The sequence below is a fragment of the Narcine bancroftii genome, chromosome 12 (genome assembly GCF_036971445.1).
Source record: "Narcine bancroftii isolate sNarBan1 chromosome 12, sNarBan1.hap1, whole genome shotgun sequence".
Lineage (NCBI taxonomy): Eukaryota > Metazoa > Chordata > Chondrichthyes > Torpediniformes > Narcinidae > Narcine > Narcine bancroftii.
In genome coordinates, this window is record NC_091480.1 from 41,405,230 (window position 1) to 41,432,109 (window position 26,880).

The window sequence follows — 26,880 nt, forward strand, 5'->3', positions numbered from 1 at the left end:
GAGGGTGGAGACCTTGTGGAGATTACAGACGGTTCAACAACGTGACGATACCAGATTGCTACCCTATTCAAAATCTTTCAGTGAATCTGCATGGGATGAAAATCTTTTCAAAAGTGGACGGTGCGCGGTTATCACCAGGTGCCAGTGGAACCAGTCGATATCCTGGCAATAATTACCTCTTTTGGATTGTTCGAATTTTTACGTATGCCTTTTTGGTTAAAAATATGCAACTCTGACCTTTCAGTGAGTTATAGACGCAGTGGGCGGGGGAGGGGGGCTGAGTGGGAAAATGGATCAGCTCATGATTAAATGGTGGGGCAGACTCGATGGGTTGAATAGCCTGTTTATGGTCTAATAATCCTGTTCTGCTGCTGTTTAGGTGCGAGTCGTGCGTGCAGTTCCAGTGACTAAACCTGGAGGAATTGTCTTGTATTTCCTTGGAGTGCATTGGGCTTGATCTACAATGGGCCAAATATCATTTTTGCAAGAGCCTGAGGCTGGGCAATTCAGCAGTTCCCCCCAACACTAAGGGATTCTGTTGTTGCAGAACAAGCCTCACTGGGTAAGGCCTTACTTTTGTCTGCTACAGTCGTTGAAACCATGAAGGATGTCCGAATATCTTAATGACATATCCTCTTCAAAATTACTTTTCTACCTCCCTTTGTGTCACATAGCAACCATACGTTTGGTACCTTGAACCAAGCATTTTGCATACGTTGTTAAAAAGGGGAGGCCCCAGCACCAGCTCTTGTGGTGCACTGCTCATTACACCTTCCTGACCAACAAAGGGCCCATTAATGCTGACTCTCTTCTTTCTGTAGCCCACCTACTCTTCTATCTTCCTAACCTCCTCTATCACAAGCTTTTAATTCCTGCAATGATGTGGCATCAAATCAAATGCCCTCTCCAAATCTTACTGTACCCACTGCACATTATTGTTTCTAAAACTTGAATAAACTTGTCGACCATCAATTCCCTTTCACAAAGCTGTGTTGACTTTGTCTGAGCTCAAGAGCATTGTGGTGATGTGTTTAATAATAATATCTAACTCAGTGGTTCTCAACCTTGTTCTTTCCACTCACATACCACTTTAATTATTCCCTATGCCATAGGTGCTCTGTGATTAGTAAGGGATTGCTTAAAGTGGCATGTGGGTGGAGAGAACAAGGTTGAGTACCACTGGTATCCAACTTTTTCCCTATAACATGGTGAGGCACATGCCTGTGCTTGCCAGCTTTCTGTCTTTTTGATTTAGAGAGTTAGATTTGAGATTTTACAATCTAAATGGAATCATTCCTGAATTAAGGGAATTAAAGAAAAATAAAACCAATGCATTGACTATCCCACCCCTTATCCATCAGGACCTGGAGACTTGTCAGCTTGCAGCACCAAAAACAAACTTAGTGTCCCTTCCCGGGCGACTGCAATTTTCTTGAGCTTCCCAATTCCGAATTCATTCCTGAGAGAATTCCAAAAGTGGAGACATCTTTCTTAATTTGATTCATGAATTTAATATGTTCACACAAGGCAGGTAGTTCCTTGCTTGGATTTCTCTCAGTATTTCCTGAACCCACAATGACCATTGCAAAGGAGGACTAGGACAGCCTTAACCACCACCCACACGTTCCACTCCGAGTCGTACACCATCCTGTCTTGGACATACAGCAGATAAACAAGGAGTATGCTAATGCTGGGGAACTAGAGCAGATTTCAGATCAGATATCAGATTTATTGTCAGAGTACATATATGACATCACATTACCTGCGGGCAAGGCAAAAAAAAACTCTACACAAATAAACACAAACAAGAACTGTAAAAAGATAACAAAATGTAAAAAAAAACTGACTATGCAATGCAGAGCGAATAAAATTAATCAATAAAGTGCAAAAGTACATGAGTCCCTGATTGAGTTTGTTGTTGAGGAGTCTGGTGGTGGAGGGATAGCAGCTGTTCCTGAACCTAGTGATGTGGGTCCTGTGAGTCTGAGCTCCTCAAGTACAGAAAAGCACTGGAGGGAGTCAGCAGGGCCAGGCTTGATGCATTCTTCAGGAATGATAATATTGGATAAACAGGTGATTGGGGGGGGGGGTGGGGGGGAGAGGAGCTCACAGTTAAATACCGATGGGAGGGGAAGAAAGGAAATGAGCTTGGAAGTGACAGGGGGAGGGGGTAAATAAAATTGGTCTGTAGCGGCCATCGCCACAGGCCAGCACAGAAGACGCTATTCAAACACGCCATTCGAGCGGGCTGCACGAGGTGTCAGTGGCCTGTTCCCATAGGCTGCTGCAAAATGGGCGATGGATCACGAAAGGGCCAATTGACGCCCAGGGCAGCACAAACCACACCCGTCGATGACGCTGAAGCAAAACAGGCCGATCCAGCCAATTGCGGGCTGTGAGGAGACCAATCAGAGCCTGAGGGAACATGAGTCACGCCCATCGGTCACATGGCAGCCAGGGTCAGCCTGACTATATAAAAGAGAGCATCCAGTTCATTAAATCAATGTCGACTGCACTCCTTATGTGTATCTTATTTTCGAGCTAGGTCCTCGAGACATGCCACAGGTCTTTCATCATAGCTGAATGTAGATTCTAACACTCCCACAACTGCAACTTCAAGGGATGCACTACAGCACTTCAAGAAGGAGGTTTACCATCACCTACTCAAGGCCACGAGTGATGGACTAGGAATTCTGTCCTTGCTAGTTTCACTTGTGAATGAATAAATTAAAAAAGTTGGTCTAACCTTTCATCTGAGTATTGAAGGGAAGCCATTTAGCCAGAGAAATGAGAACATTCTACACAGATTTTTAAATTTAGACATACAGCACAGTAACACACTATTTCTGCCCCTGAGCCTGTGCTGCCCAATTAACCTACACCCCCGGGTACATTTCGATTGGTGAGTGGAAACCAGAGCCCCCGGTGAAAACCCACATAGACATGGGGAGAAAATAAAAACTCCAGTCCTGATTGCTGGTGCTGTTATAGCATTGTACTAACCGCTGCGCCAACCATGCCACCCCTGAAGTCACGATTGAACCTGGGCCACCGGGTCTACTCACTACATCCCTGTGTTCTCTGGGGGCCACCAAAGGCAAATATGTTGATGCAGCAGGTTGCAGATGTCATGGCTATTGCCATGAGAATTGAATTGTTAATTATCATGTATACTGAGTTATATTAAAAAGCTTAATTTTGCATGATATCCAAGCAAGTCAACCTGTACAGCAGGGAGTGCAATGATAACAAATAAATGACAGTGTAGGGAGTAGTGCTACAATATGTTAAATAGTGCAGTGTATAGCGAAAAGTGCAGTTAAAAAAGGTGCAAGGGCATAATCTTTTGCCAGTAAGAGTACATTTAAGAGTTTGATAGCAGCAGGAAATAAACTACTGGATTCTCAAGGTTTGTATTTTCAACAACACAAATCTTCTACTCGAAGAAAAGGGGGAGAAGAGTGTGTAAAAACACAATCCTGGAGAAACTCAGCAGGTCTAACAGTGCCCTTTTCAGACCAAAGATGATGATACAAGACCATTCATCAAGGTATGGGCGTGACGGGATGGGGTGGCAGCTTTCCCGAGATGGTGGGAGGCATGGACAAAATTATTATTTTGCTTGGTGGCCTGACTTGTGCTTACAATTCTCTCCAGTTTCATTTTCATGTTATAGTTCTGTTATGTGCAGGAGTGGCAAGACAACATCCAGAGTACTGTTCATAATATTAGTCTACTTAATAATAGAAGGTTTGTTCAAAGCCTTCAGAGAAGGTTTCCTACATTAATAGCTGAAGTGGACAGGTTGTTTCATCAGACAGATTAGGGCTTGTATGCACTGGAATTTAGAGAAGGGAGATTTGATTGAAACATGCAAGAAGCTGAAGGGTCTGGAGGGGGTGGATGTGAAGCAAATGCTTTTTTTCTTGTGGGACACTGCCCAAACATAAGGAGATGTTCATTTAAAACAGACAAGAGGCCATTTGTTTTCTTTTGGAGAAGCAGGATCTTTGTGTACATAGAAGGTGGAAAGATGAGAGGTCACTGCAGGGAGACGGCAATGAAGAGGTGAGGTTGGAATCAGATCAGCCCCAGTGGTATGAAATGCCAGAGCAAGACTGAGGGGCCGAGTGACCTTCTGTTCCTATTTCATCTGTTCATATATTGAAGGCTAAAGTTAACAGACACTGTACTTTGACTTGAAAGGGATCAAGAGATATGTGTGTCTGGATAAGACATTGGATCAAGCATGAACTTATTGAATGGTAGAGCAGCTTAAAAGACTTTATCCCCAACTCCTGGGCTTATTTCTTCTTCGTTTTTACGATGCACTCAGCTGAATTTGGGGCACCCAATTATTTTGGACTAATCTGTCAACGGTGAGAAATAGTTTTACATCGACTTGATCGGTTTCTGATGTTATACCGTCAAAAGCTAACCAATCTTGGTGGGCATGCAGACAAAAAAACAAACCACATGAACAATGACAAAGGTGTAGTGAATTGGGATTCACTTGAAGTGTCCTGCACTGATGGTTGGTCCCGCCTCCTCCCCCGGGGGCCCGTATATAACCCCGGTTTCTTGCCTAAACCCTGAACCCCTCTGAAGCTTGTTCTTAAACCCTACCCCTGTTGTAAGCTAATAAAAGTGTTAGTTCTCCCTCCAGTTGAGTGTGAGCTTGTATCGACACGACAAAAGGGTTTGCAACTAAAAGGTCAACACTAAAACTCCTGAAAAAACTTCTGAGGCCTGAAATGTTGACTGCCTTTCAGTTCCAGTGGATGTTGTGTGACATGCTGAGCATCTCTGGTACTTTTGTGCACCTCACTTGACCCCCAGGATCTGCAGATTTTCTTGTTTAACTGAAACCAAGAGTTGGTATTCCCACAGAGCCTTTACACAGCCTTATTCAAAAGCATCTTCGTGCTAATGAAATATTCTTGCAAGGTAGAAACTATTATGATGCATGGACAGTGGCATCCAATTTATACACAGCCAGCTCCCATAAATAGTAAATATACAGAAATTTGAAAAAGGAAACAGAAAATGCTGGAAACAATCAGCAGTTTAGGGAGAGGCGTGGTAAAAGAAACACTGTGAATGTTTCACCTCAATGATTCTGCACCATGGCCAACAAAGACTCCTCAACTTTAAATGGTAACTAATTCTCCAGATCTGCTGAATATTTCCTGCATTTTATTTTTTTTTTAAAAACAAAAACAGCCAAAAGTAGTGATGAAATGAACAGATCGTGCATTCCAATGACTAAATAATGAGGGATAAGTCCATTGTTCTGCATTGAATATTGTGGTGGGTATCCTTTATATATTTCTACTGAGAGGGTTGTCATAGAGTCACTTAGCATGGAAACAGGGTCTTCAGCCTACAAGACCATACCAGACATCGTCCCATTGAATTAATCCAACACTAACCCCATTTTATTTTCCCCCACATTCCCCTCAACTCCCACCATAACCTGGCACTCACCTACATCAAAAGGCAATTTACAGAGCCAGGACTTAGGGATGTGTGAAGAAACTGGACCGTTCTTGCAGGGACACAGCGATAATGGCCAAATTCCACACAGGTAGGACCAGCAGTGGGATTGACCCAGGTTATTGGAACCACGAGGCAGCAGTTCTACTAATTGTGCCATTGTGCAGGCTAATTAGGACCTTGGTTTGCCACGGTTGAGAAGGTGATGCCCCTGATGATGCGGCCCTCGTACACACTAGCACTAGGCTGGAAAACTAGCTCAATGAAGGAGGATTTTCTAACTCGAGGTTGATTATAACACTCACGATGCTAAGGCTGCCTCGTGGTCACAGTGAAGCAGAGTACTCATGTTTCAATCTCTTAACCCGATCAGTCACGAGAAAGACAAGTACATTAACATCCACCCAATCTATCCATCATTAATGATCCCGGACAAAAAGAGTGTCAGAAAATTTAAATTTTGCTATCACATAAAATGTAATTATGTCAACAGCATGGTAACAGGCCCTTCCAGCCCATGGGTCCATGCTGCCCAAATACAGCAATTGACCTACTGTAACAATATTAATATTTGGGGAGAATTTATAAGATTTGGAGTAGGTCCCATACATACACACATTTTAAAACGGATCTTATTTGAAAGACTGAAGAATTCACATTGCAGGATCTCTGGAGAATGTAAGCACCTTTCACAAATTGGTGTTAATTTAACTGAAGCCATAAAATGCTTGACCATTGTCTTGCTGGAGTCATGCTGACTATCAGTACCCTTTCTGCAAAGGGCTCACAGAAAGGTCAATTCTGGATTGTTTACCCAAGATAACAACTTGAGAAGAAAAACTCCTGTTGTTTGCTGGAGAAGGTGGGGGGCTTTTCAGAACACGAGTCACATGCTCTCTTTGGAGTTGGAGTTGGAAAAGAGAGAGAGTTAACAGCTCAGTCAGTCAGCATGTGGTACACTGACAAGTAACTGAAAAGTGCAAGCTAGGGAAAACTGTTTGAAACTGATGAAAGCAAGTTCTAGAGCAGTAGATGGCTGGAAGTGCTATCTGTCTGATGTTTCTCTTGAAATAGAGGAAGGAATGGAACTCTGTGGTAGCTTGAAGAAAGAGGTTACCATCTGGAAGACCCTGATGGGGCAAGTTTCATCAGCGAGACCCTGGAGGTGACTAGTGGTGATACCTCAGTTGTGGAAATCCTGGAGCAACAAATATCTCTCTCTGCAAATCCTACAAGAACCTTCCTGAGCAGTAAACATTTACCTTTCAAGCACCAAGCCTGGTGAACTTTATACATGTTAAATTCTGTGCACAGTATGGTGATTGCCTGCAACCAGAGAACTTGGAAGAAGGAGAAGTGAGATTGAACTGTGAACCAAAGAACTTATTGAATGGTAGAGCAGCTCAAGAGACTTTATCCCCCAACTCCTGGGCTTATTTCTTCTTTGTTTGATTTTAGGATGCGCTCAGCTGAATTTGGGGCACCCAATTATTTTGGACCAATACATATACGTGCATATTGCATATACGTGCGCTTAGAATTAGAAGGGGGCTAATTTGGGTTTAAGTATAGAGTTAAGTTAATGTTTGATTCTATTTTCATGTTTGAAGTTGATTAAAAATAACTTTTGTTTTGAAAGCTACTTGTCTTGGTTAATGTCTATTGCTGCTGGGTTTTGGGGTCCTTTGGGCTCATAAATCTACAAACCTGTAAGTTTTTGGAGAGTGGGAGGAAACCGGAGAACCTGGAAGAAACCCCCTCAGGCATGGGAGGAACATGAAAACTCCTCACAGACTACAGACACTGGTGGATTTGAACCCAGATCAAGTTACGCTAACCACTATGTAACCGTGCAGCTCTATAGGGGTTCCATCCTCGTGCAATTGAACTAATCACTTCTCACCCAATGAATGGATTATCAATTGAACACAACAGAATTCAGTAGGTACTGTGGTTGAAATGAAATAAATGCACACAGGATTGGCGTCATCTCGGATCTGGAGATGTTTGGACAGTAAAACGTTAAAAGCAATGGCCTTTAATTTTATACTGTTTATTTTGTACTGTAGTTGAAGTGGGGAGCCACAGCCAGCTATGGTGGCATGGAAAGAGCCCACTCTGAGTTCATCCTGACCACCAGGCACCCATTTGTACTAATCCCCTTCATTCATTCTTCAAGTTCAAGATGAAATTTACATCACTTATGACCCTGAGATTTTGTTTGTCCCTGCTCCCCAGGCAGAATTTCTACTTAATCGGTAGAAAAAGATACGTATACAGAAGAGAGAAATCCAAACAAAGAAAGAAATGTAAACAGACTGCAAATACAGAAAATATAAATATTCAGTAAGAAATAATGTGCAAATTAAGTCCTTAAATGAGTCCCTGATTGGGTTTGTCGTTGAGGAGTCTGATGGTGGAGGGGGAGCAGCTGTTCCTGAACCTGGTGATGTGAGTCTTATGGCACCTTGATCTCTTTCCTGATGGCAGCAGCGAGAACAGAGTGTGAGCTGGGTGGTTGAGGGTCTTCAATGATTCTGCTCTCCGACGGAGATGATGGGGAGGGTTTTGCTTGTGATGTCCTGGCCTGTGTCCACTACCTTTTCCAGATTCCCAACATTTCCATTTACTCCCTCTCCCTTCCAAGTTGTATCTTTCCTGTTCACAGATTTGAATTTATTTAATTGTGGGGGTATTTGGAGTGTGCTGTTGTTTAGGAATCAAAACCAAGAATCCATCAACGATATTGTCAGTGGAAATCAGGAATGTCGAAGACCTAAAGTTGCAGTGAATCATGGACAGTCCAATTCGCACCATTCTGTCTTTTGGTGGGGTGGGGGGTGGTTTAATAGGTTTTATCATTTTTATAATCATGTTTTTACACCAGGATTCTCTCTTTTCAGCTCAGTTGATTTCCGGAGTAGAATCAAGCAAACAAAGGTTCACCAATTGTTCTGTAACGGCTGGCAGATGCTCGGACCACAGCAATTGATATCTTACATTTTGATTTAGTCCGCCTTGCCTGGCCTCTGCTTTATTTAACGCTGTTACTTTAATATATTTAAAAAAAAACAAGTCTCAGCGAAAGGATTAGTTATTCATTGAGAGGGGCTGACCTATTTTGAAGAGTCTGATGGATCTGGAAACTCACTGCATTAACTGATGAGGATTTTTAAACTTCCATCATGCTTCTCAGTGAAGGAATGCAAATCCCCACTACCTTGAATGCAACCTTGTTGTTCACACTTCGAACCTGGCAGAACCACTAACCCAGCCTTGAGTTCATTGGAACATCAGTGTCAACATCGAGCCATTATCGATCATGGAGGCATTTTCCCATTGAGGCTTATGGTCTTGTTTGCCCTATCTGACCCAGAGCCATCACAGTGAACACAGGTAAAGAGCTGCTCACAGTCTAGAGTGGCCAGAAGGTTATTCTTTCTAGACATAACTAATTATTCAGCTGGGATGGAGATTCCCCATTCACTCATTGAATTGATTGCAGATCATCTTTCAATAAGCTTCCACCATTTATTTTTGAAACACACACAAAGTGAATTCTTAATCTGCCTTGGAGAGAGAAGGTAGAGAATGGGGAGGGGGAGAGATAGGAGGGCATGTTAGAGGGAAAGTGGTTGAGAGGGGGAGTGGAAAAGTGAGGGAGAGAGGAATTGTGGGAGAATGGTGATAGGGAAGACAGAGTTACTGGAAAGAGAGAACATGAGGGTGAGAAAGAACAAAAGTTAGATAGTGTGGAGGACCAGGAGCAGGAGGGAGAGGAATGAAGAAGAGAAAGGGAAGGCTGAGAAAAGATGAGAGGAGAGATGTGGAAAGGAAGGGAGGATTAGAGCAAGTGAACAGGGCAGGAGTAAGAGGGGTCGAAAGAGAAGATGAGGACCAGAGAACTGTGAGGGAGGGAAGGAGGGAGAGAGAATAGTGGAGGTGGGGGAAGGTGGAACAAACTTGTGTCATAGATATGTTTTCATGTCAATCATTGTGAGAATATGATACATTTTTAAGGTTCCAGTTTTAACAATAAATAAGCCATGCATTGATTCAATCACAAATTGAAATTCTGCCCTTGCTTGGCACCACCACTCTCCTACCTGGTTAAAACACTGCTTTAGAACTCCTGTTTAATATTTATGCAACTGATCAATGAAGCACCAACTCATCAGGACCATTCCTCCTGCATTGAAGCAGAATTGGAACTTCTTTCTCAGCTTACTGATCTAAACACAATCACTTCTTACTCAATGAATGAATTACCTATTGAACCCATTAAATTCTGGAAGAAGTGTGGTCAATCTGAAATAAAGTAACTCAGGCCTGGCCTCATCTCATATCTGGAGACAGGTGTATTACACACCAGGACAGGAAACATAATTCACTCAGTACAATTTGACTTGACAGTTTCATTAATTCTTTATCTGGCACTTTATAAAAAGGCACAGATATTTAGATGGATAAAGTAACTTGTCATCAAGGTTGTGATCGGCTAAGCAAGACTGCATAACACATATATACATTACTGAGTACACCCAATTCCCATATTCATTCAATGGGTAGACCTTGATCACAAGATATTGAAGCAGAAGTAGGCCCATTGAGTCTGCCCCACCATTCTAATTATGAGCTGATCCATCCTCTCACTCAGCCTGACTCCCCGGCTTTCTCCCCGTAACCCTTGATGCCCTGACTAATCAATCTCGGCCTTAAATACACTCAATGACCTCGCTTTCACAGCTACCTGTGGCAACAAGTTCCACAGACTCACGGCCCTCTGACTAAAGAAATTATTTTGCGTCTCTGATGCAGTTTTAAATTGACACCTTTTTATCCTGAAGTTATGTCCTCTTGTCTGAGAATCCACTACCATGGGAAACCTCCTTGCCACTTCTACTCTGTCCAGGTCTTTCAATGTTTGAAAGGCATCTATGAGGTTCCCCCTCATCCTCGGTACTCCAACAAGTACAGTCCAAGAACTGACAATTATTCCTCAGAATCTGAATTTTATTGTCATGAACAAGTCATGAAATTTGGTGTTTTTCAGTAGCATCACACAGTGCAATCGTTCATATTATAACCATCTTACATTACCATAAAAAAGTGTATGAAAAGTAAGGCAGTGTCTTTGGTTCATTGATCATTCAGGAGTCAGATGGCAGCGGGGAAGAAGCTGACCTTGTGCCATTAGGTGTTTACAAACTGGGGCTGCTCGGGACCTGTGTATCCTACTCGTGTAGCGGGCTGGGCCCCTGCAGCCCCTTACAAACTGGACCCTAAATTGCCTGGTTGAATGGCAACCGGGCAATTTAAGGGCGCTCCTGCCCCTTCGATGACATGGTGAGTGATGTGTCATGCACTCATCACGTGGGCGGCTGCCCCACGGGGAATCCCTGTTCCCTGTGTTGGCCTCCAAAAGGTAAGTGGCCGGGGCTGGAGAGGGGCACTGCTGGAACTGGGGGAGGAATGCGGATTCGGGGCCGAAGCAATGGCCGTCCGTCTTACCCATAATCTCCCATGCTACTGGAACTGCTCTGGCACTCCAGCGGCATGGGGATTATGAGTAAGGAAGACAGCCATTGCACGCAAGCACTGACATAATTTTCTACCCAGGCAGCCACGATCACTTACAAATTGACCAGCAGCAGCTACACAGGGTGTGTACATGGGTTGGCAGTCGACCTCCAAGGAGATTTGCCTACCAGTGTAGTTTAAAAAAAAATTCTACCCATTAATTGGCCGATACATTGGTAGAAAACCTACCAAATTGGCAGATTAAACTCATCTTACAATCCAAATTGTAAACCCCTATCCAGAGCTTGTCTTCAGGCTCCTGTACCTTTCTGGTAGCAGAGTGAAGAGGGCATGGCCTGGGTGGAGGGGGTCTTTGAGGATAGAGGCTGCTTTTCCAAGACACCTCCTCATGTTGATGTCCTCGATGGAGTGAAGCCTGGTGCCTGTGATGTTACCGGCTGAGTTAATAACCCTCTGGAGTTTATTCTTGTCCTGAGAGTTGACACCTCCATACCAGATAGAGATGCAACCAGCCAGAATGCTCTCCACGGTACCTGTAGAAGTTTACGGCAGCCTTCGGTGATATACAGAATTGCCTCAGACACCTTGCAAAGTATAACCACTGACGAGCCTTCTTTGTGATTGCATCAATATGCAGGCTCCAGGACAGATCCTCAGAGATGTTGACACCCAGGAATTTGAAATTCTTAACTCCACGACTGAGCCCTCGATGAGGACTGGGTCATATTTCCCTGGCTTCCTCCTGAAGTCCACAATCATCTCCTTGGTTTTGCTGATGTTGAGCACAAGGTTGTTGATGTGACACCACTCAACGAGCTGATCTATCTCCCTCCTGTGCGCTTCCTCATTGCCGTTTGTGATTCTGCTGAGAATTGTGGTGTCATCAGCAAACTTGTAGATGGTATTGGAATTGTGCCTGGCTACACAGTCATGCGTGTATAATGAGTAGAGCAGTGGGATAAGCATACATCCTTGGGGTGTGCCTGTGTTGATGATCAGTCAGGAGGAGACATTGTTTCCAATTCATACTGATTGTGGTCTTCCAATAAGAAAGTCAAGGATTCAGTTGTAGAGTAGGGTATGGAGGGCCAGAGTTTGTAGCTTCTTGACCAGCGCTGAGGGAATAATGGTATTAAAGGTTGAGCTTTAGTCAATGAAGAGCAGCTGTGTGTATGAATTGCTGTTTTCAAGGTGATCCAGAGTTGAGTGGAGAGTCAGCGATATTGCATCTGCTGTGGAGCGATTGTGACGCCAAGCGAATTGCAGTGGCTGCAGAACTTTGTTTAGGTACATGTTAATTCTGGCCATGACCAGCCCCTTCAAGCATTTCATCACAGTAGAAGTTAGTGCTGCTGGATGGTAGTCATTGAGGCAGCTCACACTACACTTCTTGGGCACCAGGATGATTGATGGCCTTTTGAAGCTGGTGGGAACCTCTGACTACATCAATGAGAGGTTGAAAATATCTGTGAACCTTCCAGCTAGTTGATTGGTGCAGATTTTCATTACTCTGCCAGGTACGCCATCAGGGCCTGGCGCCTTGTAGAGGCTTAACCCTCTTGAATGATGTTCTGATGTCACCCTCAGAGATAGATACCACAGGGCCCTCAACCTTTTCAGGGATTCTAGTAGGCACTTTTTCTCAAAGCGGGCATACAAGGTGTTCAGCTCATTGGAAAATGAAACAACACAAGGATCTATGGAGTTCACCTTCTTCACCTTGTAGGCTGTAATGCTATCCCTTTCATTGGTACCATTCTAGTAAATCTTCTCTAAAAAGTCTTCAATGCCAGCATGTCTTTTCTCAAATAAGATGCTGAAAATTGTTCACAGTTCTCAAAGTGAGATCTCACCAGTGCTTTATAGAGTCTCAACATCACATCCCTTCTCTTGTACACCATTCCTCTAGAAATAAACACCAACATTGCATTCGCCCTCTTCACCACTGACTCAAATTGGACATAAACATTTATGGTATTCTGCACAAGGGCTCCCAAGTCTCTTTGCACCTTGGAATTTGGATTTTTCTCCCCATCTAAATAATAGTCTTCCTGTCTCTTTCTTCTACCAAAGTGTATGACTGTTTGCTCCCCAACATTTTATTTCATCTGCCATCTCTTTGTCCATTCTCCTCATCTATCCAAGTCTCTCTGCAGCCGTTCTGTGTCCTCACAGAACAGGATTCTTTATATCAGATATGCACTTGCAAATATATCCAAACCACAGCTACATCGCGTATATAACAAGGTCTGCCTTGTACCAATCAGCATTTACAGCTAGGCCCATCTGCACCCAAACCTTATTCATCCCACTGTAACCATATCCATATCATTCCCATCTGTGCCTGTCAGCATGCCCAGATCACATGTACACTGCATTTACAAACATACCCTGCATTGCTCACGTTGTGCTCATAAAGATACCTACATGATGACATTTCTATATTGTGCCCCAAAACAATGTCGAAAATGATTCTGTGATCACAACATTCACATTTTCAATCAATAACTATCCCCACCCTGAACAGTGCATAGTCACCAAAACAAAGATGAACCTGTTACCCATCCATGCTAATGTGCTAATTTCCTTATAACCATATCTAAATTTGGGTCCACAATACACTGATAACCATCTCATAACATACTCAGCCCATACCATACCAAGCCCATTATTTAACAAAAATCAAACCCACATCCCTGCAGTTCTGTATCTATAGCCTTCCTCATTCCATATTACACCCATACAGCTCCTATAACCATATCCTTACCCTATCCACCCTGCACACATGATACTCTAACTGCATCTATACACAGATTCATACCATTCACGCACGACACAAGAAGACAGAATATAGAAGGCAATTCAAGCCCTCAATCAGCAAGGTCGTGTCTGATTTTCTGTCTGCACCACTTTCCCGCGCTAATCCCAAATCCTTTGGCTCTCTTAATCTGTGTGAATATGCTCAGCAATGGAATCCCTACAGCCTGAGTTGAGAGAAAATTCCAAAACTTCACTGTGGTCTGGATGAAGAAATGTCTTCCCTCAGTTTTGACCCTCTATCTTGTGAACGTGGCCCCTGGTTTTAGACACACCAGGCGGAGGAAGCATTAGATTCACATTAAACCTGTCAAGCCCAGGTTTCCAGATAGGGTCTGATCAAGGCCCTGTATAAATTAGGCAAGATGTTCCTTCTCTTGTATTCAAATCCTCTCAGTAAAGGCAACACACACCTGTCATCCAAGTAGCTTGACGTACATGAATGTTAACTATCATTGATGCATGTACAAGGGCACCTCGGTCACTCTGAACCAAAACATCTTTCAGTCTCCCAAAAAAAAAAAGCACTCCACCATTTTAATTACTCCAGCAAAGTAACTAACTTTTAATGATTCCTCTGCTGTGCCCTTGCCATTCACCTGTGGATAGAAGACTTGAAAACAGAGAGTAGGAATAAAAGAACCATTTTCGGCTTGGAAGGCTGTGAGGTGTTGCAGGAACCTGCTGGGACCCCAGCTTTTCAATTCACATTGACGATTGGATGAAGGGAGACAGTGTGGGCTGCGACGAGGTTACGAAGAAGCTACTGGACACATTGTATTTCATTGAGATCATATTGCCATTGGTACTTGAATCACCAGCAAAACCTGAATATGATCGGTTTACTCCTTCTCTATATTATGTCGATTAACTAATCCTCAGTCCACACTAGTTTATTGCCCCCAAGTAGATGCAATTTAAAAAATTTAATTGAGAGATACAGCAAGCTAACAGGTCCTCCTGGCCCATGAGTCCGCACCTCCAAAATACACTCATGTGGCCAAATAACCAAACAACAGTGCGCATCTTTGGAATGTGGGAGGGAAGCGGGACATTTGGATGTACAAACTCTGGATTCAAACCTGGGCTGCTGGAGCTGAAATGGCCGTGTACCAACTGTTACGCTAACCGTGCAATCCTAGTGTGGCTCCATATTGAAAGGCTTCTGAAAATCCAAATACACCCCATCAACTGGTTCTTCCTCATCTATTCTGTCAAACAAGAATCTCCCTATTCCAAGTCCTTGTTGTCCATATTATTATTTTTGCAGTATTTTTTTTTATTTCCAGCATTTTCTTCTGCTCATAATGTCAGGTCGTCTTGTCTCCAGCTTCCCATTTTTTACCCATTCTCCTTTCCTCAAGTGTAACTTTATATTTACCATCTTTTAATTTATGGAAACCACTCTAGAACTGGCAGAACTTTGGAAGGACAACCAATGCCTTTAGCAGCTCCATAACCAACTACTTCAACACCGTAGGATGCAGGCCATCAGGTTTTGGGGATTTATTACCTATCAATTCCAGTAATTTCTCCAATCTTCATTTTCTTTTTAACCAAGGGTAATTTCTTTGTGTTCCTTATTCAATGTTGATCTGTTCTCACAATTTCTGGGAGATTTTCTGTGTCTACTTTCTGTAAAGACAGATACAAAATAATTAATTTCTCTGCCACTTCCTCATTCCCTGAGGTAATTTCTCCTGCCTTGGTTTGTAATAGACCCACATTTTAAATCATCTTTCCATTTTACTTGACTGTGGAAGAAATAGACAGGTACATCTGTTTTTCCTTTTTGTTCTTATTTTTAGCCACTGGCTCATTCTGATTTCTCTTTCCTCACCGGTGCCTTGGTTTTACTTTGCAGAGTCTGTGTTAAAAAGATAGGGAAAAGGAAAAAATGGGAGGAGGAGAAAACCCTGGCAAATTTCTACAGAGGTGTGGTGGAACCGGCTGCATCATGGTCTGGTATGGGGACCCCTGAATATAAAGTATGCAAACAGTAGTGGACACAGCCCACAATATCACAGGTAAAACCCTCCCCACTATTGAGAACATCTACAGGGAACGCTGCGGTCGGAGGGAAGCAACAATCGTCAAAGTCCAACACCACCCTGCACATGCTCTGTTCTCGCTGCTGCCACCAAGAAAGAGGTATCAGTGCAACAAGACTTGCACCACCTGGTTAAGGAACAGCTGCTGCTGCTCCTCCACCATCAGACTCCATCAGACTCATTTAAGGGCTCTTGTGCACTTTATTGACTTTCTTTTTGTTCTCTTTGTATTGCACAGTTTGTTTACATTCATTATCAGTTTAAAGTTCTTGTTGACATGTTTACACTGTGTATAGTTTACTTTTTTGCACTACCAATTAGTGGTAATTCTGCTGCTCCCCGCAGAAAAAAGGGAACTCAGGGTTGTATGTGATGTTATGTATGTCCTCTGACAATAAATCAGAAATCAGAATACAAACCAACAGACAAAAGGTGCTAATTGGATATGATAAGATGACAGGAGGAAAGAAAGGTGAGAATTGATTGGGGGTGGGGGATTGTTACTGGCTCTGTGAAAGGAGATAGAAGGAAAAGGGGGGAGTGAGAGAGAGAGAGAGAGAGAGAGAGAGATATGAAGGAAAGATGGGGGATGGTAATGGAACACAGTGAAGTTGATATTAATGCCATCTGGTTGGGTTGCCCAGATGGAATAGATGTTCTCTCTCCATTTGGCGAATGTTCTTCGTCTGGCAGTGCATGAGACCATGAACAGATGTCAGCAAGGAATGGGGTAGTGACCATTTCAATTCTGCACAACACTCTCACACAGACATATCTGTCCATGGTCTTGTGCACTGCTGCATGGAGACCACCTGCAAATTGGAGGAACGACATCTCATCTTCCATCTTGGCACCCTCAAACTGAATGGCATGAACATCGGCAACTCTGGTTTGCGTTAGACAATCCCCCCCCACGCCCCCATCTTTCCCTATGACTCTTTTCCTCCAGCTCTCTCTCCCTCTGTCTCTTTTCATGGCACTAATAACATCCCCACCCCCAATCAATTCTCACTTCAGATTTAAGATCATCATTTCAAATTAAATTCTCTCATTTTCAATTTAAAACAAAATTCTATCATATTTGATCACCATTCCCTGATCTACCAGATAATCAATTAAAGCTTTTTCATTACTCAATAGGAGCTTTAAAAACAGTCTGTTCCAGACTCAGATTATCTATAATTTCATCTTTCACACTGTTGCTACTCATTTGATTTGCTGGGTATTGAGAGTCATAGAGATCTACACCACGGAAACAGGCCCTTCAGCCCAACATCCATGTTGACCAAGCTAGTCCCATTTGCTGTTGGACAAGATAGTCTGGAGATGCTGGGGCTGAGTGCAGTACACAGATGTGTCAGAGAAATTCAGCTGATCCTGCATATCTGGTGAAGGGCACAGGCCCGAAATGTTGGTTCCCCTCTACTTCCCATCGATGCTGCATGACCTGCTGAGTTTCTCCAGTACATGTGTATTGCACTCGTCTCATTTGCCTGCATTCAGCCCTTATCCCTTGTTGATTTTTCTTCTCCAGTTACCTATCCAAATATCTTTGAACATTATAATTGTCATGACTTCTGCAACGTCATTTGGAAGTTTGTTCTATTTACCCACCACCTTCTGTGTGAACCCTCAGGTTCACTGTTAAATCTTTCCCTTCTAGTATTAGGTTCCTAAAAAAGGCTAGGAATATTTTTCTTCTTGATTTTATAAACCTCCATAAGGCCCCTCCTGAGCTTCCTGTGGCCCAGGGAGAAAAGTTCCAGCCTATTCATCCGATCCTTTTAAGACAAGCCTATCCACCATTGTGAATATTTTTTGCACCCTTTCCAGTTGAATCACTTTCCCATAATTGGGTGACCAAAAACTGCACACGTTACTCCCCCTCCCCCCACCAACATCTCTACATAGAGATTAAACTCCCACCTAGTTATTGTATGCCCTTGTTGGATGCTTAAATGGGCTGCACGACCATTAATAATTGGGGGACCTAAACACGGCTCTTGCCAATCTTCTCCGTTGTTATTTCTTACCTACATACAAACTGCCACATTGACCACCGCCAGTGGGCTGATATCGCCTCAAACCGTGCATCTTGGTGCCTCACAGTTTGGCGGGCAGCAACCTCCTTTGAAGAAGACCGCAGAGCCCACCTCATTGACAAAAGGCAAAGGAGGAAAAACCCAACACCCAACCCCAACCAACCAATTTTCCCCTGCAGCCGCTGCAACCGTGTCTGCCTGTCCCGCATCGGACTTGTCAGCCACAAACGAGCCTGCAGCTGACTTGGACTTTTACCCCCTCCATAAATCTTCGTCCGCGAAGCCAAGTCAAAGAGAAGAGACAAATTGATGTAAAGACAAAAATAAACCTGATGGTGGTTTCTGCTGAAAGGTCATCAACTTGAAATGTTAACTCTATCTCTTTGGATGCTGCTCAACTTGTTGAGGATCTTCACCATTTTTTTGGCATTGTATCTACTGACTAAGATAGCCATGTCAAAAATTCATGTATAAACATAATGGAAAACATTATGTTCCTTCATTGGTCATGTTTCTTTGGCTTGGCTTCGCGGACGAAGATTTATGGAGGGGGTAAAAGTCCACGTCAGCTGCAGGCTCGTTTGTGGCTGACAAGTCCGATGCGGGACAGGCAGACACGGTTGCAGCGGCTGCAGGGGAAAATTGGTTGGTTGGGGTTGGGTGTTGGGTTTTTCCTCCTTTGCCTTTTGTCAGTGAGGTGGGCTCTGCGGTCTTCTTCAAAGGAGGTTGCTGCCCGCCAAACTGTGAGGCGCCAAGATGCACAGTTTGAGGCGATATCAGCCCACTGGCGGTGGTCAATGTGGCAGGCACCAAGAGATTTCTTTAGGCAGTCCTTGTACCTTTTCTTTGGTGCACCTCTGTCACGGTGGCCAGTGGAGAGCTCGCCATATAACACGATCTTGGGAAGGCGATGGTCCTCCATTCTGGAGACGTGACCCATCCAGTGCAGCTGGATCTTCAGCAGCGTGGACTCGATGCTGTCGACCTCTGCCATCTCGAGTACTTCGACGTTAGGGATGAAAGCGCTCCAATGGATGTTGAGGATGGAGCGGAGACAATGCTGGTGGAAGCGTTCTAGGAGCCGTAGGTGATGCCGGTAGAGGACCCATGATTCGGAGCCGAACAGGAGTGTGGGTATGACAACGGCTCTGTATACGCTTATCTTTGTGAGGTTTTTCAGTTGGTTGTTTTTCCAGACTCTTTTGTGTCGTCTTCCAAAGGCGCTATTTGCTTTGGCGAGTCTGTTGTCTATCTCATTGTCGATCCTTGCATCTGATGAAATGGTGCAGCCGAGATAGGTAAACTGGTTGACCGTTTTGAGTTTTGTGTGCCCAATGGAGATGTGGGGGGGCTGGTAGTCATGGTGGGGAGCTGGCTGATGGAGGACCTCCGTTTTCTTCAGGCTGACTTCCAGGCCAAACATTTTGGCAGTTTCCGCAAAGCAGGACGTCAAGCGCTGAAGAGCTGGCTCTGAATGGGCAACTAAAGCGGCATCGTCTGCAAAGAGTAGTTCACGGACAAGTTTCTCTTGTGTCTTGGTGTGAGCTTGCAGGCGCCTCAGATTGAAGAGACTGCCATCCGTGCGGTACCGGATGTAAACAGCGTCTTCATTGTTGGGGTCTTTCATGGCTTGGTTCAGCATCATGCTGAAGAAGATTGAAAAGAGGGTTGGTGCGAGAACACAGCCTTGCTTCACGCCATTGTTAATGGAGAAGGGTTCAGAGAGCTCATTGCTGTATCTGACCCGACCTTGTTGGTTTTCGTGCAGTTGGATAATCATGTTGAGGAACTTTGGGGGACATCCGATGCGCTCTAGTATTTGCCAAAGCCCTTTCCTGCTCACGGTGTCGAAGACTTTGGTGAGGTCAACAAAGGTGATGTAGAGTCCTTTGTTTTGTTCTCTGCACTTTTCTTGGAGCTGTCTGAGGGCAAAGACCATGTCAGTAGTTCCTCTGTTTGCGCAAAAGCCGCACTGTGATTCTGGGAGAATATTCTCGGCGACACTAGGTATTATTCTATTTAGTAGAATCCTAGCGAAGATTTTGCCTGCAATGGAGAGCAACGTGATTCCCCTGTATTTTGAGCAGTCTGATTTCTCGCCTTTGTTTTTGTACAGGGTGATGATGGTGGCATCACGAAGATCCTGAGGCAGTTTTCCTTGGTCCCAACAAAGCTTGAAAAACTCATGCAGTTTGGCATGCAGAGTTTTGCCGCCAGTCTTCCAGACCTCTGGGGGGATTCCATCCATACCTGCTGCTTTGCCACTTTTCAGTTGTTCGATTGCCTTATATGTCTCATCCAGGGTGAGGACCTCATCCAGCTCTAGCCTTAGGGGCTGTTGAGGGAGCTGGAGCAGGGCGGAATCTTGGACTGAGCGGTTGGCACTGAAAAGAGATTGGAAGTGTTCTGACCATCGGTTGAGGATGGAGATCTTGTCGCTGAGGAGGACTTTGCCGTCTGAGCTGCGCAGCAGGCTTTGGACTTGGGGTGAGGGGCCGTACACAGCCTTTAGAGCCTCGTAGAAACCCCTGAAGTCGCCAATGTCCGCGCTGAGCTGGGTTCGTTTGGCGAGGCTAGTCCACCACTCATTTTGGATCTCCCGGAGTTTGCGCTGAAGATGGCTGCATGCGCGACGGAAGGCTTGTTTCTTCTCTGGACAGGACGGCTTTGTAAGGTGAGCCTGGTGGGCAGCTCGCTTCTTTGCCAGCAGCTCCTGGATTTCCTGGCTGTTTTCGTCATACCAGTCCTTGTTTTTCCTGGAGGAGAAGCCCAGTACCTCTTCAGTGGATTGCAGTATGGTAGTCTTCAACTGATCCCAGAGGGTTTCAGGGGACGGGTCATGTTACACAGCAACTAAGCCAAATATTGGGCCATATTCACTCTGTGATCATACCCGTCAATGCTTATACTGCCCCTATAGCCAGACAAAAAGTATGCCCATACTAAAAGGATACCCATCTTCGTTCTTTGCCCCAATCGTGCCCATGTTGCATATCCAATCATAGTTGTACTGTGCAAGAACATATTCAGACTGTGTCTATTATGCCTTTAACCATTCCATCCGTATCCAAGCCTGGCTCATACCATACCCACCACATCAAATAATAGGCCAAATCATTATCATTCTGCACCTGTTCCTCACAAAGAAATGCAACATCAATGACTACTTTGATGCTGCCTCCTTCACCCCTGATGAGCTCATTCACTTTATCCACTTTGCTGCCAACCTCAAATTCACTTGGTCATCTCACCTTTCTCAATCTCTCAGTCTCCATCTCAGGAAACAAACTTTCCACAGACATTTTCCACAAATCCATTAACTCCCACAATGGGCGGCCCAGTGAGAGTCATGGTTAGTACAACGCTGTTACAGTGCCAGTGATCCCAGGTTCGAATCCGGCACTATCTGTAAGGAGTTTGTACATTCTCCCATCTACCAGCCCACCAGCCTCTGCAGCTAACATATTCTAATCTGCAATTTCCATCACCAGACACATCTTCCCCTCTCCTCTCCACCTTTCATGACTCCCTCATTCACAAATCCCTTCTCACTAATCACCCCCTTGGAAACTACCCCCATGACTGCAGGAAGTGCTGCACTTGTACCCACACCTTCAATGGTGGCCCCAAACAGTTCTTCCAAGTGAATGCTTCACTTGTGAAGCTGCAGGGGACATCTACTGTATCCGGTGCTCCCGTTGGGGGAGCCTGGATGCAGACTGGGAGATTGTTTTGCTGAGCACATTCACTCTGTCTGCAGCAATGGCTGGGATCTACCAGTAGCCAATCATTTCAATTCTGTGCCCCACTCCTGGCCGACATTTCCGTTCATGTCCTCATGCACCACCAAATGAAGGCTTCCTGTCAAACTGGAGGAGAAACATCTGGTCGCTCTCCAACCAGATAGCATTGACATCAGCTTTGGTTTCTATTAGGCCCTTACCCTATCCCCCTCTCTCTTTCCCTATCCCTGTCTCCTTTCAACCCTTTTTCCTCTCCATTAAGAATGCTATCCCCTCTCCCTACCACTTTTCAGCCTTTTTCTCTTGTTCCCTCCCACCCATATCCACCTCTTGCCTGTGCCCCTCCCCCAACACATTCTATTCAGACACCTGCCTGCTTTTTGCTCAGGCCCCAAAATAATTGCTCCATAAAGACTTGCTGAGTTTCTCCACATTTTTGTGTAATGTACCTCACCTATGATACTCCATAGATGGAACCGTAGAAAACTACAGCACTGAAAAGAGGTCATTCCGTCCTTTTAGTCTGTGCCAAAACATAATTCCTCTTGTCCCACTGACCTGCACCCATTCCATAACCCTCCAGACCCCTCCAATTCCATACTCCGTGCTTTTAGACATGCCAAAGGCACACATTACCATGTCCAGGCCATACCAACTGGGATCCAAAAACATTCATACCCATAGCCAGCCTATACATACCCTAGCCTTGGTCATGCTACCCTTATCATGGCCATTCTGAACCTGGAACTATTCCAAAATCGCACTGCCACTGTCGTCGTAGCTCACTCACTCTACACTTACTATGCAATAGCCTGACTATACAGTCTTTGGTAACCACGCCGATTCAGTGCCTGAACCATGCCCATGTTATAACCATGCTAGCCAACCCCCTCCTATAACCAACCACACACATGCCATGTTCGTATGACATTTGACCCTTGTCCAAGCCTTTCCCATACAATGACTGAACCTGTCCATCCCATAACAGCCATAACAGAGCATGTTTATCATCTTCCACACATACACCAATACTGCCAATAACATGGCATCCTCCACCCAGTGCACATGCCCTATGCATTGTGCCTAGATACCATACCCCCACAGGTTGCGCACTGTCAAGAGGACACCGATCTATCTGGACCCATTCATTGCATCGGACTGCACCCAGATCATATTGGTACCGAAGCTACGCTGCCGATATCATTCACACCGCGCCTTTAACCGGACCCAGATCGCCCACGGAGTGCCCAGTATCCCAGCTTCTGCCCACATCACCCCCAGTCCATTCCCACCGCGTTACCCTACCTGTACCAGGCCAGCCCCTTTTCGTGATGCCGATCGAAGAAGTGAGGCTCGGTGCCCAGAGCCCTGACGTCGGGGTGGATGCGGATGAACTCGAGCACAGCCCGAGTGCCCCCTTTCTTCACGCCGACGATGATGGCCCGAGGGAGGTGCTTGCTGCCCACCCGGGAGGTCGCGTTGCTGCTCTGGTCTCGCTGGCGGAGAGTGGGCGCCAGGGTCCCTTTGCGTTCGGGAGGGGACTCTCGGTGGAGCTCGCTTGGCTCTTGGGTCGCCTGGCCTGGGCCAGCAGCAGTCCCGGGCTCCGCGCTGTCACAGTACTGGGACTTGTGCAGGAGTTTCTTCGGCGGCCAAGCCTGCAATAAGTAACAGGCTCGATCTTCTGCCAAGCCCGGAGAGCTTCGCAGGACAGGGTGGGTGCAGAAGAGGAGGCTGTAACACAGGTAGGTGAAGCAGAGGGACAGGCTGAAGATGAAAAGCACCCTGCGACTCAACCGAGAAGAAGGCGGCGCCACTCGAATGGCCGGTCTAGATGCCATGACTGGAGGCGGCCGGACAGAAGGTGTCCAACATGATTTTGGATCAGGACGTGGCAAGTCTACCTTTGGACATCTGTGTCGAGGGGGAGGCGAAGGGCGAGCTGGGTGGGGGGGGGGGGGGGGGAAATTCCTTTATAATCAGGAGGTGAGGGATCCCAGCAGGACGAACAGGCTCTTCATCCCCAATCCATTTGGTAACTCCTCTCCCCGGATGGTTCAGCATCGGCGTTCATGCTGGGTCTCCGTCCCCGAATCAAGCGAAAGAACCTGAGGTTGCAGGAAATTTAGAAAAAAATTCTCTTCTCCCCTCCCCACCCGCCGCCACGGAAAGGTCTCGACCCCACAACCCGCCCGCTGAGCTCGAAAGGACGGGCACCAACGCGTCCAAGGGCGAGTCTTCCCCAACGGAGACGCGGGTCTGGGGTGCCAGCTCTCCCCTCGGTTCGGAGCTCTACACTCCCGCTCTCTGCTCCAAAGTTGCTCGGGAATGCCAATACAGAAGATGGGGGAGATATGAATATTTAAACGTGCCGTTCCTGCGCTTCTGACGCTCGCCGCTCATATTCTCCACCCCAATTAAAGCAAACACCGCGCTGTTTGGCGGAGCGGCGCCCCGGGACCCGGCGAGAGCTGCCTCCTCCCACCGGCCGGCGGAGCAGGGGTGCGGAGCGGAGAAGGAACGGGAGGGGAGGCCACAATTTAAAAAGACCAACGGCAGGAGATTAAAGAGAGAGAGAGGGAGGGGAAGGGGAGGGGGAGGAAGGAGGGAGGGGAAGGGGAGGGGGAGGAAGGAGGGAGGGGAAGGGGAGGGGGAGGAAGGAGGGAGGGGAGGGGGAGGAAGGAGGGAGGGGAAGGGGAGGGGGAGGAAGGAGGGAGGGGAAGGGGAAGGGGAGGGGGAGGGAGGAGGGAGGGGAAGGGGAGGGGAGGGAGGAGGGAGGGAGGGGAAGGGGAGGAAGGAGGGGAAGGGGAGGGAGGAGGGAGGGGAAGGGGAGGGAGGAGGGAGGGGAGGGAGGAGGGAGGAGGGAGGGGAGGGGAGGGGAGGGAGGAGGGAGGGGAGGGGAGGGGGAGGAAGGAGGGAGGGGAGGGGGAGGAAGGAGGGAGGGGAGGGGGAGGAAGGAGGGAGGGGAGGGGGAGGAAGGAGGGAGGGGAGGGGGAGGAAGGAGGGAGGGGAGGGGGAGGAAGGAGGGAGGGGAGGGGGAGGAAGGAGGGAGGGGAGGGGGAGGAAGGAGGGAGGGGAGGGGGAGGAAGGAGGGAGGGGAGGGGGAGGAAGGAGGGAGGGGAGGGGGAGGAAGGAGGGAGGGGAGGGGGAGGAAGGAGGGAGGGGAGGGGGAGGAAGGAGGGAGGGGAGGGGGAGGAAGGAGGGAGGGGAGGGGGAGGGAGGGGAGGGAGGAGGGGGGGAGGGGGAGGGAGGAGGAGGGGGGGAGGGGGAGGGAGGGGGAGGGAGGAGGAGGGGGGGAGGGGGAGGGAGGGGGAGGGGGAGGGGGAGGAAGGAGGGAGGGGGGGAGGAAGGAGGGGGAGGAGGGAGGGGAAGGGGAGGAAGGAGGGAGGGGGAGGAAGGAGGGAGGGGAGGGGGAGGAAGGAGGGAGGAAGGAGGGAGGGGGAGGAAGGAGGGAGGGGAGAAGGGGAAGGGGAAGAAGAGGAAAGGGGAAGGGGGGAACAGAGAGGAAGGAGGGGGAGAAGGGGAAGGGGAAGAAGAGGAAAGGGGAAGGGGGAACAGAGAGGAAGGAGGGGGAGAAGAGGGGGAGGGGAGGGGAGGCGAGGCGGAGTTGTTCCCTTTATACGCTCTCCTCCCATTCCCGTGCAGGACCCTCCCAAAAGGACTCGGCTGCTGAATGGTGCAATCACTTGTCGGAAGCCCAATGTGCACGGAAGGATCCCACGAAGTTGGGCGGGAGGGTCTTCCGCAGGACATCGAGGACTGCTCTCGTCCTTTGACCGAGAGCTCGGTCCTCCGCCGTCGGTCAGTGTCCGAGGAGAGCACCCCCCTCTCCCCCTCAGCCCCACATTAATGAGTGCACCCAAGTTTCCGGACAGCGAGTCTGGGTTGGAGAAGGGCGAAGATGAGCATGGAGCTACGCCTCGCTGCTCATCCCCTCAGATCCATCGGACCAGCTCTGATCTTTTCCTTTGAACCATACTCTTTGGCACTGAGTGAACGATACGCTGTTAGACGTCACTCTGAACATCTCTTTCCTGTGATTTCTTGTCCCGTTCACTCACTGCAAGAGGGGACAGTTTACATCTTCCCTATCAGGCTCTTTGATAATCAAACCACCCTTCAATGGCTGGGACATGACCCTTCCTCTTTAAAATTTTATTCCATTGTGGTAAACCCCTTCATGGTTTAAGGCTCCTTCCTAAGAGGTGTGGTCAGAGTGCAACTCTCTGGGAGCACAGCTGGGACAAAATGCCCTCTGCCTGAGATTAAAGCCCACAATTCATTACTTTTGAATTGCTGTTTCATATTTTAGTGTCTTCTGCACAAGGAGGAGAAGCTCGAATAAAGTGAATGCTCACAATCTTTCTCCCGGGGAGGACAATTCAAGAGGTACTCGAGGGGCAACTTTTCCATGTCTGTACTTTGAAGGAGCCGCCAGGGCAACAATAGGAGTGGGTACAATTGTGATGTTCCCAAGACAGAGCTAGGGATAGGAAGGGTTAATAAATACAGACCAAACTCTGGCAGAATGGATTTGCCCAGAATGCCAACTCAGATGGCATTAATAAGTTGGACCAAAGAGCTTGTGCCATGCTATATAACTCTATGAACCCCCCCCCCCCCACTCTTCACTCCCTCACTATTCCCAGTGTTTCATAGTTTGAAATTACTTTGATATTGTTTTAGTTCAAAATTGGCAGCCTCACACTATCCCATATTGAGTGGCTTAACCCAGTCATTCCTCTCCAACTCCATGCACCAGTCTATGGTATTTACATTGCCGCTTGGCTTGACTCTATACTTCATGCCATGTGCAAGTGCTGAGAGTGAGGGAGGAAAGAGGAGTTTGGAAGAGAGACCTCGTGACAAGATTGAAGGGGGTGGAAGTGGATGTTTCTTTTTGTGAATAATCCAAGATTAGGGGATTTCAAAAATGGTTGTCTTGTTTGAGTCTTTTGGAAACAATTTCCAATCTAAAAAGCAACCCTTTGTTAGGATGTAGGGAACATGCGATGGTGACAGTAGAAAATTGTGCAAAGCTCAGCAAGTGTGTGTTTGATTGCTGTCTGAATCAGAGAAGTCTTTGTTGTCCCTGGTGGTTTTTAACTCTTAATGATGCTCCCCCTGGTGTCAGAATGGATTCACTTCAAATTAACACCATATGGGAAATTAGCCCCAGTGGGAAGCCATTCT

The 26,880-nt window shown here is 46.6% G+C and overlaps 1 protein-coding gene across 1 annotated transcript in view; it reads right to left on the reverse strand.

The window, feature by feature from the left end:
• Positions 1-24,244, reverse strand: part of LOC138747588 (heparan sulfate glucosamine 3-O-sulfotransferase 2-like) — a 117,672-nt gene extending 93,428 nt beyond the window's left edge. The window contains exon 1 of the mRNA XM_069906957.1: positions 22,996-24,244. Coding sequence (XP_069763058.1) covers positions 22,996-23,528 — 533 coding nt within the window. The 5' untranslated portion in view covers positions 23,529-24,244. The remainder of the gene's footprint in view (positions 1-22,995) is intronic.
• Positions 24,245-26,880: the final 2,636 nt, after the last annotated feature.